The sequence below is a fragment of the Echiichthys vipera genome, assembly GCF_963691815.1.
Source record: "Echiichthys vipera genome assembly, chromosome: 19".
Taxonomy (NCBI): Eukaryota; Metazoa; Chordata; class Actinopteri; order Perciformes; family Trachinidae; genus Echiichthys; species Echiichthys vipera.
The window spans coordinates 17038269-17058706 of NC_139844.1; the positions used below are offsets into that span (position 1 = coordinate 17038269).

A 20438-nucleotide genomic window follows, 5' to 3' on the forward strand; every position below is an offset into this window, starting at 1 on the left:
GTGGGGTGAACAGTGGAGGCTGAGGTGTGTGGAGGGGTGGGGGGGAGCAATGCGGGAAAAAACGAAGGGACGGTAGCCACAAGAGATCTCTGCATATGAAATGTAGAAGAGAGAGGAGGAAAAACTCAGTAAGGCTGCAGCAGTGCTGTCCCAGTGATAAGCTGTCGATCCTGCGCTATTTCACAGTTTTTCAAATCTTTAACAGCGTGTGGTTTCAAGTCGGGATCCTTTGCTTCGCTGGGAGAAATCAATTTCACAGCCGCCTGAAGGAGCTGGCCGCACGGCTAGCAGGCAACAGTCTTACTACTAGCCATATAGGATTATGATAATGAGCTTAACTATTAAGTGAATGAAGATTTTCGACTGACACCAATTAAAATGAGTGTTCTACCGTCACAAATTCTGCATGTGTCTAACTTTGATTTGATGATTAAGAAATATGATCAAATATATATATATATATAATATATTATTTTTGTCAGACTCACCAGTGTCATCCTCCTTGGAGCTGATGGATCCAGTCGTGCTACTTGTTCCATCTCCCTCCTCCTCTTCTTCCTCTTCATGAGCCTCTCCATTGTTGCACAGTCCATGGTCAAGACTTGTCTCCTGGCTGGCAGAAGCAGAACTACAGGACTTGTTCTGAGTAACTGCGGAGGTTTCCCTGCTCTCTGCTAGAAGCTCGGAGTGCTCTGAGGTTTCCTCTTCCTCCTGTTGCTCCCTTTTACTCTCTTTCTCTTCTTTCTTTATATGTCTTTGCGGCGCATCTACTTGGTCTTCTATTTGTGACAGGTGGGTTATATCTTCATGCTGAGCTGGGACATGCTCATTGATTGTTTGGGGGCTAAATGGTGGCAGAAAAGAGAATTTGGGTTTCTTCGAGACGACTGGGGGCTTCTGTTTGACAGGAGAGCTTTGGGAGCTCCGTGGGGGACTGGGCAATGATTCTTGTCCTTCAACTTTCTCTTTCCCATTGAAGAGAAAGTCATTCTGGTCCTCGACTTTCCCAGTGATGACAGCACTTTCTGGTATGTCATCTATGATAATGGACTCGAAAGAAAACTCTTCTAAGAGCTTGGACACAGGTGAAGGTGAGGAGTTACGTGAATCTTCTTCTGGGAAGAAGTTTGACAGGTGTATCACAGTGGGATGCTCCAGGGAGTGCGACTTCTCCAGAGTCTGAGGCTTTAGACCCTGAAGGAGGTCCACCCCTGTGTCCTGAGCTATGATGAGTTCCTCCGATTTTCCGTTAATCTCCTTCTCTGGCCGTTTAACAGAGCGAAGCTGAACACTCTGCAGTGCAAACGGAGTGATCAGGGGCTTAGGTGACTCTGTAGGGCTGTTGGGAAGAGCTGGTTTTGGAGTATCTTTCACTGCCTTCACAAAGGATGGGGAGGAGGAAGGTGGGACAAAAGCAGGCAGTGGAGGAGGTGGAGGGGGCCCCATGGTGGGGACAGGAGGGGGAGGTGGAGGGGGAGGACTAAAGCTCCCATTCAAGGATGAACTGGGATGGATTAGCATCTCAGGGGATGGAGGAGGAGGAAATTCTGGGGAGGTGGAGCAAGCAGCGGGTGGGCTCAGAGTTGGACCCCGTGGAGTGGTTGGTAACGGAGTGCCTGCGCTGGAACATGGTGGTAGAGGGGGAGGGAAGGGTGGAGGTTGGCCGAGAGGGGTGGTGGGAGCTGAGGAGGAGGAGAGGGGCAAGGGTGGAGGTGGTGGAGGAGGAGGCCCAGAGTTTTTGAGCGAGTCAGAGGTGTTGGAGGAAAGGGATGTGGAAGAGGAGGACATGGATACAGAGGAGAGGAGAGATGACTTTCTCTCGGGCACTTTGGGTTTGGCGCGGCTGCCAGAGGGAGACATGGACCTGACAAAAGAGGGCACCGGGGTTCCAGCTGTGGGGGTGTTGGACTGGCTAGAGTAGCCGCTAGATGGGGAGGTCAGTCTGTGCACTCTGTCCGGTGAGGACATTTTGGGCTTCACCGCCACCCCTACCTCCTTGCCTGAAGCTCCAGGCGCCTGGTTGTTGTTGAGAACCCCACCTCCATTCTGTAATCCTCCTGGGTGAGCCCCAGTCATCATGTTATCTGCATTGTGGGCCGGAGGCGTCTGTGCCCTCTGGTCTCCATGGTTACGAGGGTAGTCCATGTAGTAGCCCCAGGAATCGGCATAGTCTGAGCGCAGGCTGCTGGTGTCACTGTGAGCAGGCGTCACGTGGCATAGTGAGTATACATTAGACACGCCGCCACAGTTGGCGTTAGCTGCTAGAGATGCTGCAGAGCTACCTGCACTGATGCTGCTCTGACTGCGCGGCCGCAGCACCCATGGGTCATCGTAGTCGCTACTCGGGCTGTGAGAGGGTGAAGAAGGTGAAGCCCCTTTTCCTTTCCCTCCTCTCAGCCCCATCTGTAGGCTCTGCTGCAAGCTCGCAATTAGAGTCTCATTGAGCATGGCTCCGTTTTGCTCATTAGCACCGCTGATTGCGCTTACACCTCCAAGGGGCTTTTTCGCAGCATTCTTGCGTCTGAGAGAATCTGTACGAGCCGGGGGCAGTGGAGGCTTCTTGGCCTTGCGGAGGGAGATGCTGCGAGACAGTGAGCGATCACTGTACAAGCTCCCAGAGTCTTCTTGATTGGCCATCTCACGGCACTCATACATGCTGTGTCTTGTGGCCCGTCCAGGTGCTGCACTATGCCCGCTGCCATGGCTACGAGAGCGCAGGCCTGAGTCCATGTGCATGGAGGTGTAGTATCCATCATTGTCTTGGGAATAGAGGGAGCTGGAGTCAGTAGTGGTCCTCGAGGAGAGGTCCAGGCTGCTATACAGCTGGTTTATAGGAGTGGAGCAGCTGGAGGTCAGAGTGCGGTGTGGAACCACCACATTTTCTGGCGTGTCGTAGATCCACTGCTCCTCTGGCAGGCAGGATGGCGGCGTGGGGGCCAAGGTGCTGTGACTGTGTATACTGCTGTCCGATTGCCCTGACTCGCTAGTAGGTGCTGCAAATACAAGACCGCTGTCCTTTGGTGTGTGAGCAGGTGTAGAAGTGGCCAATGCCGGGCAGGTGGAGCTGTGGGTAAAGGCTGGTGGACTGGAGATTATGTGGTCAGTGTTGGTGGAGGAAGCCAGACTGAGCGGTCGAGCTATGGGGTAAGCAGAGGCTGGGGAATGGGGGAGCTGAGCGGATGTGTTGAGGGTAATGACCTCAGAGGAGCTAGACAGGGTGGCATTAGGGATGACTGAGGTGGAATAGGCAGCATGTGGGGAGACTACACACGCTGGACCACCGCCCCAATCGCTAGCCTGTGTCCCCCTCACCTCCTGAGACTTTGGCCTGGGCAGGGTGCCTGTCCTTGGGGCATTTCTCATGTGCACCACCGTATCATCCACCTGAAGCTTTCCAATCTGCCTCTGAGGTGTTGTTTGCTCCTCTGACTTGATGGGGGTACTGCTATAGATGGGGTCAGCACTGAGGGACACCCTGGCACCCTGCCGGGGCAGACTGTGAAAACGGGAAGGATCTCTGTTATACTGCGGAAGCATCAGGATCCCAGAGCTCTCGCTACTTGAGATGGAAATGCTTCCTGTTGAGGAAGAAGCAGAAATGCCAGCCATTTGAGCAGCGATTCCCTGTCCTCTCTGAGCCCGGATTCTTCTCATGGATGGGGGTACGATCTTCACTTCTTCCGTCTGGCAGCCGGAGTCTCTGGTCTCTGAACGTCGAAGCGCTGAGTTGACGCTGCCAGTCCTGCCCAAGGTGGAGTACTGTCCCGGGATGAACATGGAATGCGGCCGGAGCTCCCCGCTGTGTCCTTTTGCAGCTGTAAAAGGAAGAGAGGAAACAAGATAAACATGCGAGTGATCAAAATACCTTGTTTTCTCTCTTCCCTGCACCATGACCCTTCACTTTCCTCTCTAGAACTTCTTCAGCCATAATGCCTCCAGCTCGTCTGGCTGGACTGATAGATTAACTGTGGTCACATGGAGGCTAATTAATTTAATTTACTGTAACCCCCTCATACGTTAATAACTTCTGGTCTTCTTCATTAAGGAGAAAAGGGTATGAGGGAGGACAGAGAGAGATACTCCCTACAATGCTTCCTCTCCTGTTCTGGCTCTGCCTCAGTCCGATAGAAAAGCGAAATAATACCCTGGAGTCCAGGACAGTCTGCTGGTAAGCTACGAGGCAGCAATCAGACAAACACACACACATGGACACAAACATACACAGTGACATGGTCATGCACTGTCATGCATGAGTCAGAACATACGAGTATGCAGATAGATACAGAGACAAGGACGCACAGAAATACAGATATCACAAAGACAAACATTCACTGAACATACCGGCTTGTAAACAAACAATTTGAAGAATGAGTTGTAAACGGGAGATGATGTGTAGTGTGTCTCCCATCTGTTGTTGCTCCCCTATTGATGCTTGTATCCCAAAACATACACACACACTCTTGCGTCCTTTCTTCTCTCTCTCCGCTGTCTCTCTCTCTCTAAACCACACATACACTCTCTTCCTCCTTTGCTAAAAGCTGGAGTGACAGCTTGGCTGCTGCTGCTGCTGCGATAGATTAAGCTGCAGGTCTACTTCGCAGGCAGCTCTTGTGCAAGGAGAGGGGAGGGATGAGGCACTGGGACAATTACCCCAGCCCAGTAATCATGACATTCAGAGGCTGTCGTCAGCTGGTCACTAACCAGACTTTAAAGCTTCTTTCGTATCAGCCTTGGTGATCTTATCGCATGGAGAAATGACATTCTCCTTAAACGCTGCTGCTGTCCTACAGCTCACAGACGTGTAAATAAACATCAGCTGTCAGTCAGCATAGCACATTGTCAGCTTAGTAAGCTTAGTGATCGCTGTACATCCAACTCAGCTGAGTAACCAAGGGTAAGGGACCTCTAAAACTTCATATTTGTTATTTAGCCCTCCTCAAGGACAACAAAGGTTGTGGTGCCTTTTTTAGGTGTCCATGATCAAAGGCTCCATTGTCTCATAATCAGCACATGTTGAGTAGTAAGACACATATGGGACACATGTTAAGATTACCAATATAGCCACAGGATTATGGCACAGACACATAATTAAAAAACACAATTCACAGAGAAAGGGGACAGGAGAAAGTTAAGCTGAAAGATTATGGACAATACATATTTAAGAATGGCAAATCCTGCACTTAACTTCTCCTGTGTGACAGGATTTTCCAACAGGCAAAGTCTAAAATTTGATTATGTGAGTGAAAAAGTTTCTAGAGGAAGGAAAAAAGGGGCGAAATTAAAACCACAAAACTACTGAAAAGGATTTCATAACCGGTTCTTGGCTGTGGATACAGTTAAACAGGGTGGAGGAGAGCAAATGAGGACACTTTGTACGAAGAACTGAAACAGGAAAAGATCTGGTGGGCCTTGATCCAACACTATGGACTTGCATGTGTCATTTTTCATTCTCCGGTCAATGTATACAGTTAATGGGTAAAAGCATTAATAGAGAGTATGGTTATGGGAGGTAATGAAAGCAGGAGGGATGCTTGTCCAGAGTGTTGGTACAGGTCTGTGGACAGTAGACTTTGCTCCACAGTGATCCATACCTAGCTCATGGTTGAAGTTGTCAGGCAGCCCTGATATAGTCTTTCTGCGTTTGACCTTCTTGGGCCGACGGGACACGGTGTCAGTGTTAATGAGGGAGCGCCGGATGCTCGCCTGTCGGTCAAACACTGCCCCTGGTAGCCGGGAGGGCGAGAGCAAAGCAGGCGGACACACAGGCAAACAGAAGTCGGTTAGTTGGAAGGAACAAACTCAAACATGCAGAGGGATTTTCTTTGTATTTAAAGGTTGAACATGCAACATCAACAGGGAAAGAAACCTTCAGGGTTGGATCAACCAAATGATAAAAAAAAACATTTTCTCACCTTCCTATAGTGTTATCTAGCCATGCAGATCGTTTTGATTGTATTTGTTATGTCTGAATTCCATAAATATGAGATACTTTTGATTTTTCAAGTTATTATTCAATGCTGTGAGCACTACAATTCTCGCATACTCGCAGACTAAACTAAACTCGTGCAAATATAGACAAAGGTATTTGTATTGCATTATACCATTAGAGGAAAGTGAGAAAATGTGTTTCTGTCATTTTGGGTGACATGACCCTTGTAACTTCATCCACCAGCCAAAACGTACCCGCTCATTTTTTAACTCATTTACTCGCCAAGCTTAATCATTAAAATAACTGAAGCACTGGCTGATGAAACGTGAGCTGGCAAAGAAAACTTACATTGTTTGGCTGATGGGTTGCGTTCATTTCCGACCCTGATTATATATGTGACTGGAGGTGTACATGTGGCGTACATGTGAGTTATGTGAAATGTAGAGTGCATGCTTTTATGATAAAAACATACATGCACAGGACAGATATGAGGTGGAGCAAACACACACACACACACACACACACACACACACACACACACACACACACACACACACACACACACACACACACACACACACACACACACACACACACACACACACACACACACACACACACACACACACACACACACACACACACACACACACACACACACACACACACACACACACACGCAATATCGTTTGCAAACTCTGCCCTGCTTCCCTGAAGGAAGAGTAATATCGTACTAGTAGGAACTGCTCTTCTTTCTGCCATTTGGCCTGCTTGTGACAGCCTGCAGGCGTTAGGGAAATAGAAATTGATATGAGGGCAGATAGTGTCTATCACATTCCTCCTTCAAAGTGACAAGTCCCGGATCTCCCTCTGTGTCCGTGTGTGTGTGTTTTCTCTCTCTTTCTCGGTAATGTAAAGCGACAGGAGATGAAGTAAGCAGTGATTTGTGTGGAGTGGGACCACATTTAGTACTCATTAGTGTCTCAAGCATGCCAGGATCGCAGTTACTGTATATATTGGCCTTGACAACAGCAAAATTCAGACGTTGATACTGAACTGCCATGTTTGGAGTCTTTGTAGTTCATCCGTTTACACCTCATACGATACATCTGGCTGATGTGAGTTTATGTCTCACGAGTAGAACGTCACACAACCTAAAGCGTAATATATTAATCAACAGAACTGGCAGAACGAGATATTATATCTATATCCATCTATGTGTGCAGCACTGAAAAATGTGAAATGCTAACAGGGGAATAGCACTGACATGTTTTGCTGTGTTAATCTGTCAGACGTCCTGTGATCTGACATAAAGTCGGTGAAAAGCCTTGACCCTCGGATAAGCTGTCAAGCGATTTTCACACACAATCGCTTGCTCACACACACATAAAAGGAGGTGAAGGTCAGTATGCAAGAAGCATGATGGAAGGGGGAGAATATACACAAGAGGGTCAGGAGGAGAGGCACACATCCATGACTGACACATACAGTTTTTTCCCTCCGTGGATGACTGGATACAGTAATTGATTAGTTCCTATCCACTTAGGCACAGAGGGTTGATTAAAGGAACTGTCGGACAATTTGCTGATTTAGTTCATTTCCTTGTTCGTTGCCTTACTGAGAATTAGATGAGAAGAAGAAAATCACAAGATGTGACTAGGGCTGGGTGATATGGCCAAAATATTCTATCAATATATATATATATATTCAAGTTTACTGGTAACTCAATACATAAATAATCTTTATGAAATAACCACATACCATGGTAAAACCTATTTGTGTATACTCCTGTGTGATTACTTGACAAATGAAGAGTAGCCAGTATAGTAATTAAGAACTTTAGTGCAAAACGAAAATAACATGCACAACGTTGTCCTGATGTGGTAAATATTGCTGTAACACACTTTGGCCCTGTGATAGAAAGCATATTTAAAAAATATATACGATAGAAGTTTTTATATTGACAATATCTATCGCCATATCGCCCAGCCTTGGATGTGACATGTTAATATGGCAGTTTTTAGGTCACCAAAAGGCATTCTTTAATAATCGATGGGCATTTTTTATTAGCCGCACAAGATGGCTTTTCATCTAGTACCATCACCAGGTCCGAATTTTTACTTTGTCCCAATACTTTGACTGACACAACTAATGACGTTCCCATTAGCCTCGGCTGTGCGTGGTGTTCATTAGTAACTAATAGCATGCTAACACTAAATTAAGATGGTGAACATGGTAAACATTATACCTGCTGAGAGCCTCGAGCATGCCTGTAAAGTCTTGGTCTTGTTTATTTCATGGAGGCTAGCTGCCACCTCTCCTGGTTTAAACCAGGTTAAGCATGACATGTAGCTTCCTCTGTATTAAACTCACAGACGTGAATTTGATGTTCATCATCCAACTCTCAGTAAAGCAGCAATCATTCATATTTCCAAAAATGTCAAGAGTATTCTTTAAAGAAAAACAAAACAAAAATGTGTGAGGGGAGTGGTTAATGTTTCAGACTGAGGATGAATGAGACTAGATCAAAGTCAAGGTAATTTGATCTTTCTACGTTGCTATTCAATATGGAACTAGATGGAACAGGAGATTTGTTTTCCACTACAAACACTGATGGGGATCGGTCGCTACTCGCTACTGTTTGAGAGGTGAACAAAACGGTTGAGGTCAAACCTGTAACGTTGATGGCGACTATGTCTGTGGGCACGGCCCGGGCCGCCAGCCTCATCTTCTCCTCTGGGGTGGGGAGGGCTGTTCCCTTGGCCCATACAACCTTTCCGTCGACCTCGTACACCTCCCCTCCTTCACTCCCTCCCAGTGGGGTCTGGGGCCTCATGGAGAGCTGAGATTTGTTGTCCTCCGCTGACGAATCTGTGGACTAGATGAGAAAGAGGAAGAATGGGTTAACGAGACGTTCAACATGAAGTGGGGCAAAGAGAGAGAAAAGGGGATGAGAGCAGAGATGAAAAAAGGAAAGGTACGGATGAGGAGAGATGATAGAAACAAGGAATGAAAGAGATAATAAAAGTGACAGGTAATTGAGACGAGATGGGAGGAAGGGAAGAGAGTCGAATGCAAAGGAAAGATAAGATAGGAAAAGGGAGACAGAGGGGAGAGATGAAGCACAATACGGGGTAATGGAAGGCACAAAGATGGTAACATATTGAATTAGAGTACAGAACTGATGGGTAAAGAAAAATGTCGAGACAAAATGTCATGATAATAAAAGAAAGTGAGAGTGGGAATAGGATATTATAGAACAAAATAGAACTTAATTGAGACCAAACTACAACTGACAGACTTTATCGACACACACAAACAGACTTTGATATATGAAATCGCTGCGACCTTTAGAGGCTTGCGGTGCTGTAAACATGTTTCATGGTCAATCAAACCTGAGTAGAGACGCACACAGACACAGACACAGACACACACACACATCTATCTATCAGAGTAAACCAACAGAGCGTTTTTAGAGATGGCAGGATAAAAGCAAGAGAGCAACAGCGAGGAGAAAGAGAGAATCACTCATGCATTAAACTACATTCACACACTAACAGTTCTCAGTCCTGAAGGAGAATATACAGCCAAGAAGCAGCAGACGGCAATATTTTATTGCAGCGTCCAAGCTTGAAATCGAGCTGTTAGTAAACAGGACAAAAACAGCTGTTTCCAGTGTGCTGTCAATACCAGAGTCCATCTCATATTTTGAAATCATTCTTCTGAGTCATGATTAAACGCAGGTTTGGTATTTAGAGCACGGTGAATAATAAATACGCCCAAATTGTTCTGATTATAGATCACCTCCAGGGGCAAAAAACATGATTCATTCATCTTCACTTTCACTGCATCATCCAAAATGTGCCAGGCTGCATCTGTAACTGGTTGATCTTTGCCACCATTGAAAATACAAAAAATGAGTGATTTTGTTGGTCAGAGATTGAAAATTGCTGCAATAAAGTTGTCCTGAGTCTCCCAAATACATCCAGCAACCATTCCCTGTGTCCATTACGGTCCGTCCTGACAATCCCAAGCATTAGACTGGCTAGAGAAGATAGTTCTTTCAAACAATTCACACATGGATGGATGGATAAATAGGGGGATGGCAACAGAGTGGGGCAGAGAAGGGGAGGATATAAAGAAAAGAATCTCAGTGATAGTTTGGTGGCAGGCATGGCTTGTTATTTTGCATTGTGGCTCAACCTGCAGCCCTGTTGTCGGGCAAAGTTAGGCTCGCTGGCCTCGGAACAACAGGAAGTGACAGGAAAGAGGGACAAACAGCGGAAAGTAGAAAGACAGATAGCCTAATGAGAGATGGGAGTCGACAGTTTAGAAAGACAACAGCATGTTATGGAGGTCATGGGTTGAGGCAGGCATGAATGGAGCACCATACATCCAAAGGGCTCAGGGGGTGGGACAAAGGAGACGCTGATAATGGTAAAAGACCCTCTGAGCTTCTCAGGACCCCTCATATCACATTGTGCGTGAGAAATAAAAATATGAGGAGAGGGGGCAAATCTGGCTGTCAAACCATTTACACATCACACTAATGGTCTCCCAGTAAAAAGAGCAAAGGATAATAGTTGTTGTCTGTGTTGTTTTTTCTTCTGGTTTTTCTTCTTTTTGTCTATCCCTCTCTCTTTATCACTCTCTCAGTCTCTCCCTCAGTACAGTTCTGTGACATTAGAAAAACAACAGCCCCACCATGTGTAGAAGAAAGAAAGTATCATGGAAAAACAACAAAAGCAAGTGTTTATTCTCTCTTTGCATTTACTCAAAAATGATGGCCGGCCGGAGATTAAGACGCAATTAAAATAGAGCTGAAGATTCAATTTAATTATACCCTTTCATGATGCATGACGGTCACAACAAAATGTTAGTGTCAGCTTAGTGCTGCCTCTCTTTGTATAATCAATCCTAATAAACTAGCACAAAATCTGGTGTTTCTGATTAGCACAATGTAAACCAGAGAGGAAGAACTTTAATTAAAATTATTTTTAATGAGGCACATCTACAAATACATGCGTTTTAGGTGATTTCCAAAGTCTTCCGGATTTAAAGCTTTAAGTTCTTGCAATGTAAACGAATTAGAAAGTAAAGTCAGGAAGGGAGCCAGAAGTAACTTGTGTACACAGAGATAACTTGCTGTCTCATTCCTGACCACTAGATGGCATACTTGCAGTTTTAAATCACTGGAGGCGAGCTGCCATGCTGCTGGATCAGCTGCAAAGCACCGCTGTGCACTGTGTCATCGAAATGTATTTACCGTTACACCTGGACAGTTGCGTGTGTATTTGCGTGCTGTGTGCAGTGTGCAGTGTTTGCGCGTATGCGTACCTTCTTATCATTGTCATCATCTTCCTCATCCTGCAGGCTGCTGGTGGACTGTAAGGGGTCACAAAAGGTGGGACCTTGAGAGTAGTACTGAGAGCTTCGGAATCCATCTTTCCTCAACTTGTCACATTCTGAGGGACGGACAGAAACGGAAGACATGTTATATACATGCATGCAGATACTCATTATGGGTCTTTTAGTCGTGAGAAACCACCTCACTACCTGAGAACAGAGCAGTTTCTACAAATCCCACTTTTTTTTCTGTTGGAATATATATATATATATATATATATATATATATATATATATATATATATATATATATATATATATATGTGTGTGTGTGTGTGTGTGTGTGTGTGTGTGTGTGTGTACCACAAATAGTTTGAGATTGTCCATTTATTGACTTGCTATATACTGATCTCAGGGTATATATTGAGTAATGTATACTGTATGGGCTAATTTGTGCATGCAATATTCAAATTAAGTCAGACAATAACACTATAGTAGGAAGGATGTGTGAAATATCTAAAGCACACACACACGTAGTTATCTACTGTGTGTGAGTCACATTACCGCAATGCTCACACCTTTCGTCACCACCTGCTGTGATGGTGTTGTGATATACGGTACGTGTGTGTATGTTGACGTGTGACAAGAAGAGAGTTTATGTGTGTGTGTGTGTTTGTGTAACCAGAGGAGGGGGGGGGGGGGGGGTATCAGTTTCAGTCTGTCACACACAGATGGCAGAACTGTCCCCCTCTCTCCTCCACCCCCTCCCTTTCTCTAAGAGGGCGTTTAGCACATCATCTTTCCCTTTCTCCCTCTCTAAATATCCTCTAGCGCATCATTTGTCTAGTCTTGTAATAGCTTATTTTTTTCACATAGTACTGATACAACTAAAAACTAAAGTTTAGAGTTCCATGTGTGTTCGCTGTTAGGTTGCTTTAACCTGCATAATAAAGAAATCTAAACAGTTTCAGGGCAATCCTTACACATTTCTATTTAAATAACTATAAAGTGATCTAAAGGTCTCTCTACTGCATTGGTATCATTTCAGCTGACGAGCATATCTGAGTGCTTTTTGTCTTTTTCTACGTATTATCCCCCTGACCCATACAAATATGAAAAACCTCCCTGGTCTTTTATTCTGCATCTTTGGGATTTATTCAGTGTGTGATGCCCAATTAAAATCCATGTACCAAAGCACATGCACATCACTCTTAGCCTGGCACCTCAGAGATGCCGTTTCTGATCTCTTTCATGTGCCATCTATCTCCATAGCTAATTACAGCCCATCTCTGTGGAGAGACACACTAGTGCATGTATAATACTGTCACTTAATGGATCCTAATGGGGTTGGCAACTGCAACAACAAGCTCATGTGGTAGCGGTGTGGAAGAAGGGATTTAAGAAAGCATGATGGTAATGAGCATGATGACGGGGAGCGGAGCAGTTACGATGATTGGTGTTGCGTGATTGGGGACACTTGATGAAATAAATAAGCCTTGATGAGCTGCTTGTTGCTAGGCAGAACCGAAGGGAGAGGACGGGAGAAGACAAGCAGAAAGAATAAAGGATAAAAGAAATATACAGTAATATGAACAGGGTTTATCCATATATATTTATGTGTGGCACGTAAATCAAATTTACAAATAGTAATTGGCCTAAAGCCAACGAAAGATAATCACTGAAGCAGCAGTATAATGTAACCGAGGGAAATCTGTGGTTCCTTAGTCGCTAAAATGCTCTTCTGTGTTCATCAGCTAGTTGCTAACTGTGTCCGTCTGCTGTTAAGCAGGTAGGGCACAGTAGGTTTTTATAACTTTGAGCTGAAAACAACACTATGGTTGAGGGTTGGACAGCTAAACACGCAAGCTGATGGTCACTATAAAGGTCCATTTTGCTAAGAGTGCTATTTCAGGTCAATGCGAAAGACTCCTTTCACACTGTAATTTGATGTGCTGTAAAAAAAACCTTTGTCTTTGATTTTCTGCCTGTAAGTATTTTTTTTATCGAAATCTACCCTTAACCTAAAAAAGAATAATTGTTTTGTTTTTTTAAAAACTAGTGCCCCTGGTTATCACTGAACCACCTAATTGAACTAATGAATAATTCTCGGAATAACAGTCATACGACTGTTACGTAACTTCCCTGGTGTATTTCAAGCACGTTTTCTGTCAGCGGACACCAACCCCAAGCTGAAACCCATGTGAGTGGATGCACATTTCCATCTGATTGGTTATCGATCATTTGGCTTTGCAGCACAGAGGGCAGACTCGTGTATCATGCCGGTGTTGGCACTGGATTTAGTGACTGGTTACATGTGCATGAGATCAGGGGTTGAGCCGGGGTTAGCCTCCTGATATAACCTCTATACTGTCAATTCTATAATGCATGCTTATTATTGGAATTTAACTGCTACATAAATAGTTGTTTGTGGACATAATGTAAAAAAACCAAACTGTTATTAATAATAAGAAAACATTAAGTTTATTTACTTAAGGCTGGAGACCTGTAGTTCGTGGGAGTGGGCAAGGAAGTAAAAAGCTAAAACACACAGAGAGACTCAAATGGACAGCACAGGTGCTCTCATTGGACACCTGTTGTCTTTCATTTAGGACCCCTGGGGCTGGGTGGTGATGACAGGATGATAGGGGGGTGACAGGATGAGGGGAGGGGGGATTAATCCAACCTCCCAGGTGGTGTTTGTCTACCTAGCAACATCAATATTGCAGGAAGTAGGATACAACAGCAACAGCACAGGGGTCAAACAATAGGAAAGACAAAGAAGAAGTGTGTGTGTGTGTGTGTGTGTGTGTGTGTGTGTGTGTGTGTGTGTGTGTGTGTGTGTGTGTGTGTGTGTGTGTGTACGCGTTATAGCTGCAAGCATCAGGTTACAACTGGCTTCTCCCCATTTATCCTTTTGACTCCCTTTATCAGTCCCTTTTTATCTGCTGGCACACAAGGCCTCCCTCGCATGTAAACAACAGCTCTTTACTGTAACACATCCACCCATGTACACACACATAACCACACCCATATAGACACTTCTAAGCCTTTTCTCACGCCTGTGAAATGACTGGAAATTCAGCATTTATTAGCATTCCCACTTCCTGTTCTGGGAACGTTGTGAGAATATTAAAAAGTTGCCACACTGCTGTGACTCGGCTCCCTGTGTTTGTTTGACAACAAGGCTGTGTCTGTTGTTCTCTAATTGTACAGGGCAAACAGGAAGAAGAGGATCTCACACTGTTGTGTTGTTGTATAAACTCTGGACTGAACACAAATTACAGGTTGGAACTTTTTTTACAACGTTGTAGACAAACAGCTGATCTTTTCCTTGATGTCATGACCTTACAATGACGAATGTGATGCCATCCAGCAACATACCCACTAGCGTGTATATTGTGTTTGATTGGGCTGATATGGATGTAAATGATTCATTGGAGATAGCCACAGGTATCACTTCAGCCCCTCTCACACTATCTAAAACGATCTAGACATTACCCGGCAGACCTGTACGTGAGAACACAAATTTCCAAATGAGTTGGAAGTTTTTATCATATATGTAATCCGTGTCATTTCTCCTCCTGGACGCTCTACCCAGGCACCACCCCTAAAACCAAACTGGGTGTTTCCGGTAAGCATCAGACAATCTCCTGTTGTGTGCAACCTGTGAGTTCATATAAGAATACCGCATAAGTAACTTGTTTGAACTATAATTCAATAGAAACATTTAAATTAGAGCTAAAATAATTAATCGATAAATCATTTAGGTGAATGTCAAAAAAGAAAAAGGTTTGAAAATTGCTTAATTATTATTGTTATTATTGTTGTTATTGTCATTTTTTTCAAAGAAAAATTATCTGGTTCAAGCTTCTCGAATGTAAAGATTTCATTTTTTTATTGGAACAAACTGTGGGACAAATCAAGACAGTTGGACATGTCAAATTGCAGCCTTTTCTTGTCACTTTCATGATTCATGTTCATTGTGAAAGATGTCATGTTTCACCCATTGTCAAATACTATGGCAACACTGGACTCCCTGAGCATACCTGAGGATTATCACATTACTTCACCTCCCTTGTTTCAACAGGGTGAGAAACCTTAATCGGATAAAACATGAGTAAGATTCCTAAAACATGAAACCGAGTTACTGTCACTTAAAGACTGTTTTTGTTTGTGAAACAGTCAAAGTGCACAAGTGGCTTATGAAGTGTGGATGACTGTGGAAGTTAAATTTCCCTTCATTTTTTTATTTTTTTTAATGTGAACATGAAATTTGAAAATGGATTTTTTTTTCTGTAATGTTGGATCCTGTAAAACTCTCTAAAAGGGTCCAAGTTGAATGACCCTTACCTCGCAGGGCGGTCTTGAGGTTGACTTTGGCCTGACGGTGGAGGTCTTCTACACAGGGCGGCCTGCTGCCTGGTAGGAAGACGTTCTCCTGCTGATGCCACGGAGCTGTGTAATGAACCGTCCACTTGCTCTCCTCATCCAGGTTAGACACCGCTGCAGAACACACACATTAGAAATAGAATTTAGATCATCTTGATTTATATTTCCCATTTCACTGACCCTAGTGGATCTCCTGAAGAATCTTTTAATACATCATCTTCTCAAAAAAAAAGCACAATCCAGGAGCAGTCGAAATATAATCTATCATAGATTTTTATAGGAAAAAAAGGAGTTAACTAATTCTCAAACCTTTGGAAAACAGTACATTTAGAACTTAAAAAAGTCATTTACAAGCAGTACCAGCTACTGGAGGGATTCATTTGGAGAAAATCAATTGCATCGAGGTGTCAGTCTCCACACCGACTACATGACACATATCTGAGACGTCCCACAGTAGGCCACACAAGTCAAAGGGGGAGGAGAGATGAAGTTGGAGGGGAAACACTAACCAGATGATATGCAGTTTAGAAATTCAAACAGGCTATTAAAAAACTTACCAAAGCGAACTTTTACTTCAAGAAACAATAAGGCAGCATAACAACACTGCATGCACTAGCAACATGTAATGGGTTTAACATCTAGCTAGATAAACAGCTGGCTAGACACCCGACTATCATTTTATTTACAAGAAGACAGGCAAAACAACCTCTTTCACACACCATCGATGAATATTAACAGCACATTAAGGTCCTTTCCTCTTGCTACTGGTAGGGGCTTGTAATGCCGATGAGCCAAGAAATGGAGTTTATTCCCATCCTGCATTTGTAAGCCACTAAATACAAGTGTCATCAAAACAACTGAGGTATACATATAAATACTCACAAACACACACAGACACACACTCTTCCCAAAAGTTAGGCTTACCAAGAGAGCGTATCCAAGCCACAGTTGGTGACCGTGGATGTAGAACTATCTCCATTAGACTGCTATCTGTTTGTCTCTGTCCTGACCATCACAACAACACAACTGACTGAGAGGGAGACATTTGGAGGAACCAGGAGAAAGGGGGACGGGTCATAAAAGGGTCTGGGAGTGGATAGACTGCTTTTTTCACAGGTGCTAATGAGCCACAGTAGGATGCATGTTGTGCGGAGTGGTTGTCGGGGGAGGACAGGAGGCCTCAGAGCTAGACTTATCGGGCGGGGTGCCTACGACTGCAAATTGGTCATTGAAGAAAGTGAACGATAATGTGTAAGTGCTTTGATAGGCAAAGGAGAGGGGTCGTTGCATGTTTATTCATGTTCCCACTCAGTCTATACCAAACACTTTTTTCATCATTCACAAAATCTCCATTTTCTCCTCCCAATTTACCTTTAAACCTACACATTTGACAACCTACATGACTAACATGCAATGTTAGTCATGTAAGAGTACAAACACCACACAACTCTTGGTCTAACAGTGCTAGTTTGTTTTAGGCTATAACAACCATATGAGTGAGTTGTAACTCATAGGACAATGCATGCAGCAGAAATAGAGTATGTATGTTCTTTGTTGGCACTCTCACTTGAAATAACTTCTTATAATTATATGATCTGCCACTGTTTTGAATTAACACCCGGACATATTTGAAAAAGTTTGAACCAATATGAAAATAAAGGAGAAGTCAGACAACCACACCACACACCTGGGGGGTCAAAAAAACAATCTTTCAAAATCCTCGGTTTGTTATTATACGAGGGCGTGTGACGTGTGAAACCTTCTGTAACTGATTGTCTACACGCTACACACACTGTGTTGCAGCATGCAAGCACTGATCAGAGTAATCAATCAAATAAATCACGAGGCGAAAAATACTCTGACCACAAGTCTGGACCGGAGAGTTGCATGAAACACACACACACACACACACACACACACACACACACACACACACACACACACACACACACACACACACACACACACACACACACACACACACACACACACACACACACACACACACACACACACACACACACACACACACACACACACACACACACACACACACACACACACACACACACACAGAAGCTGAAATGTGAAGGTCTCACAGTGCCCACCAATCAAGAATAACTGTCACAACACACCTATGAGCAAGGCACAGTGCTTCAGCAGTGTGTGAATACGATAACAGCCTTAAATCAGCTCATCTGGCTAAATAATGGTTTTACATAATCCATGTCTTATGAAACCCGTCTCAAATATTCTTGCTCTCCCACACACACTCAGCACAGGTAGCCCTCCCCCAAACTCCTTTCTGACTATGGGTTTGAATAGACCTCAGTAAGGCTATAGGCAGACCAAGGACATGGGGACTATGGACACAAAGCCTGTATTGTCCCTCTGCATCAGTCTCCACATCAGGCCTTTCAGTGCCACAATGTGCCCTAACACACACACACACACACACACGCACACGCACACGCACACGCACACACACTGGACTGTGGTGCGAAAGTCTTTCAAAAGTCTACTAATCCCTCCGTCCATTGACATCTCAAATCTCCCTGCGTCTATTAAAAACATAGACTGAGAGCAAAGGGGGGAAAACTCTGAAAGACACCAACAGGCTGCAAGATGCACAGGCTTCACACCGCTATCCCTGGAAAATGCATCGACATGCACACACACACAGACCGGAGTTATATGATCAATAATCTATGTTAATCCTGGACTGGGTTTGTGTGATCCCCCACCAGCCGATAGAGAATTGACTTTGATGCATAACACAACTTTCTGTTCCGTAAAGGTTGAAATAGTGTTGGTTCAGGTCCATTTTTGGGCTACAGTTAAGTCATTTGAAATGTTACAGAAGTGTAACATCATTTAATCATTTTTGTTTTAGGGAATATGCCTCTCTACACGTCCTCTTTTAATCCCTGTGTTCTACCTGATATATTTGAAATAGTAAAATCTAAATGGTAACCTCTAGACCCATTGGATAGTTTTTAAACCGTGGACGCAAATACATTTTAAATTCTACTTTAATTTCTAAAACTTGTGCGAGCACCGATCAGTATTGCGCTTGCAATCCTCATGCCTGCAGCGGAGACCCAAGGTGCTCAGCTGAGGAGCAAAGTGCAGGCATGTGCAAGATAAGACCTGGAAAGTACCAAAACGCTGAGCTAATGATTTACAATATGTAACCTACGCTATAAATACACCTGAGATTAGAGTCGGCACAAGCAGCTTCCTCTCATGCGTACACACAGCCATTAATAAAATAATCATATAGCCTCGGAGCATTAACTAATCCTCCCATCCAGAATCTACTGTGCATGCGTGGGGCACACACTCCTAAAGGATCCCTTGATATCAAGAGCAAATTATGAGAAACATTTAGAACTGAATGGACATTAAAAAAAAATTCTAAAATTGTTCAGAGAAGACAGAAGAATCGGCAACTATTTGAGTAGCTAAATGGTAAATGCTTCCAGCTGCCACCATTACAAATGTTGTTGGGTCATTTAGTGCTAATAGTTGTCGGCTCTGTGAAGTCTTGGCCCAGCGGTTACCTGGTAACAGGGTGCAATAGAGGGTTGTCTCTGGGTTCAGCAGAGGCAGCAGCGAAGCCCACAGGAAACCATTAGTACGTATTAAAATTAAACACAATTAAAGCTGACATGCGTCCACTTTTGATGCAGAAAGACTCTAATGGAGCGAAGAAAATTTAAAAGAGTTGAAACAAATGTAGCGAATTCAGACGCGCAAAATCTATTTAACTGATGTTCATTTGTTCTAGTTTTCATGAGAAGAAAAAAGTCCAAACTACTCATACAGTATGTTATCACATTAATGATCAATATGAGCAGAAGTAAACATATCTTACCCTTCCTTTTGAAGTATTTAATCACAGATTTTAACGAGGTCCCGATAAACACCATTATTCCAGTTGAGTGTGTGTCTCGCTCTTAAAAAAAACTGTCCTTGTAAGCCACAAAAAAAGATTCAAATCCAGAGAGAAGTGTCGGTGCTGGTGTCGGCTCACATTCTCACTACACCGCGGCTTGGCTAAGCATGTATGTGTGTGAGCGTCTACTATACTGACAATGAGCCTCTACCCCTATCTCTCTCTCTCTAAACACACACTCGGTCCACCACTCCCCCCTCAGGCAGTCCAGTCCTCGGAGACACACACACATACACACACACAGCGGGAGGGGTGTAGGACCGGCCCCTCTGTTCCTCTGTGCTTTGGTTACCAAGGAGTTCTGGCTGCCTCTCCCTTTATTTCTCATCATCAGTCGTTCTCTCGCGCTGTCTTTCTTCTTTACTCCGCGGGATTCAGGATGTAGATGAAAGTTAAACATGCTTTATTAGAACAACTCGTGCTATTTTGCTGTGAACAGGAATTCTCATTTTGTCCATCGAGAACTCTCTTTCTTTCTTTCCTTTACTTTCTACTCTGCTCAGTGTGTGTAATCAGTGTGGTCCCTGCTTTAACCGCTATGGCAGAGTAATCCGGGGAATATTTATGAATCTAATTAAACTTTCAGGCACCTCTACAGGAGAACCTTGTACATCCTTGTCAAAAACATGTTGAGCTTTTCACAAGGTATTCTCATGGGGATGCAGCTCCCACCTGCATGCAAAGTGCAATGCAAACAGGAAACATTACATTACATACAATGCAACACACACCAGCGCTCACATTAATCTCATTTGATCTCAATTTGGAACATTTATGGTTTGTAAACCAACATAAATTCATTACTGAGATTGTGAT

At 44.0% G+C, this 20438-nt stretch overlaps 1 protein-coding gene across 3 annotated transcripts in view; it reads right to left on the reverse strand.

Annotated features, from left to right (window-relative positions):
- nhsl1b (NHS-like 1b) overlaps nt 1-20438 on the reverse strand; it is a 108308-nt gene that overhangs the window by 6344 nt on the left and 81526 nt on the right. For 2 of the 3 annotated variants that reach the window (XM_083934220.1, XM_083934221.1), the window contains exons 2-6: nt 15626-15778; nt 11267-11394; nt 8603-8807; nt 5592-5723; nt 489-3815 (exon numbers count right to left, since the gene is read on the reverse strand). In XM_083934220.1, coding sequence (XP_083790346.1) covers nt 489-3815; nt 5592-5723; nt 8603-8807; nt 11267-11394; nt 15626-15778 — 3945 coding nt within the window. The remainder of the gene's footprint in view (nt 1-488; nt 3816-5591; nt 5724-8602; nt 8808-11266; nt 11395-15625; nt 15779-20438) is intronic. The other variant, XM_083934222.1, reaches the window with a different exon arrangement.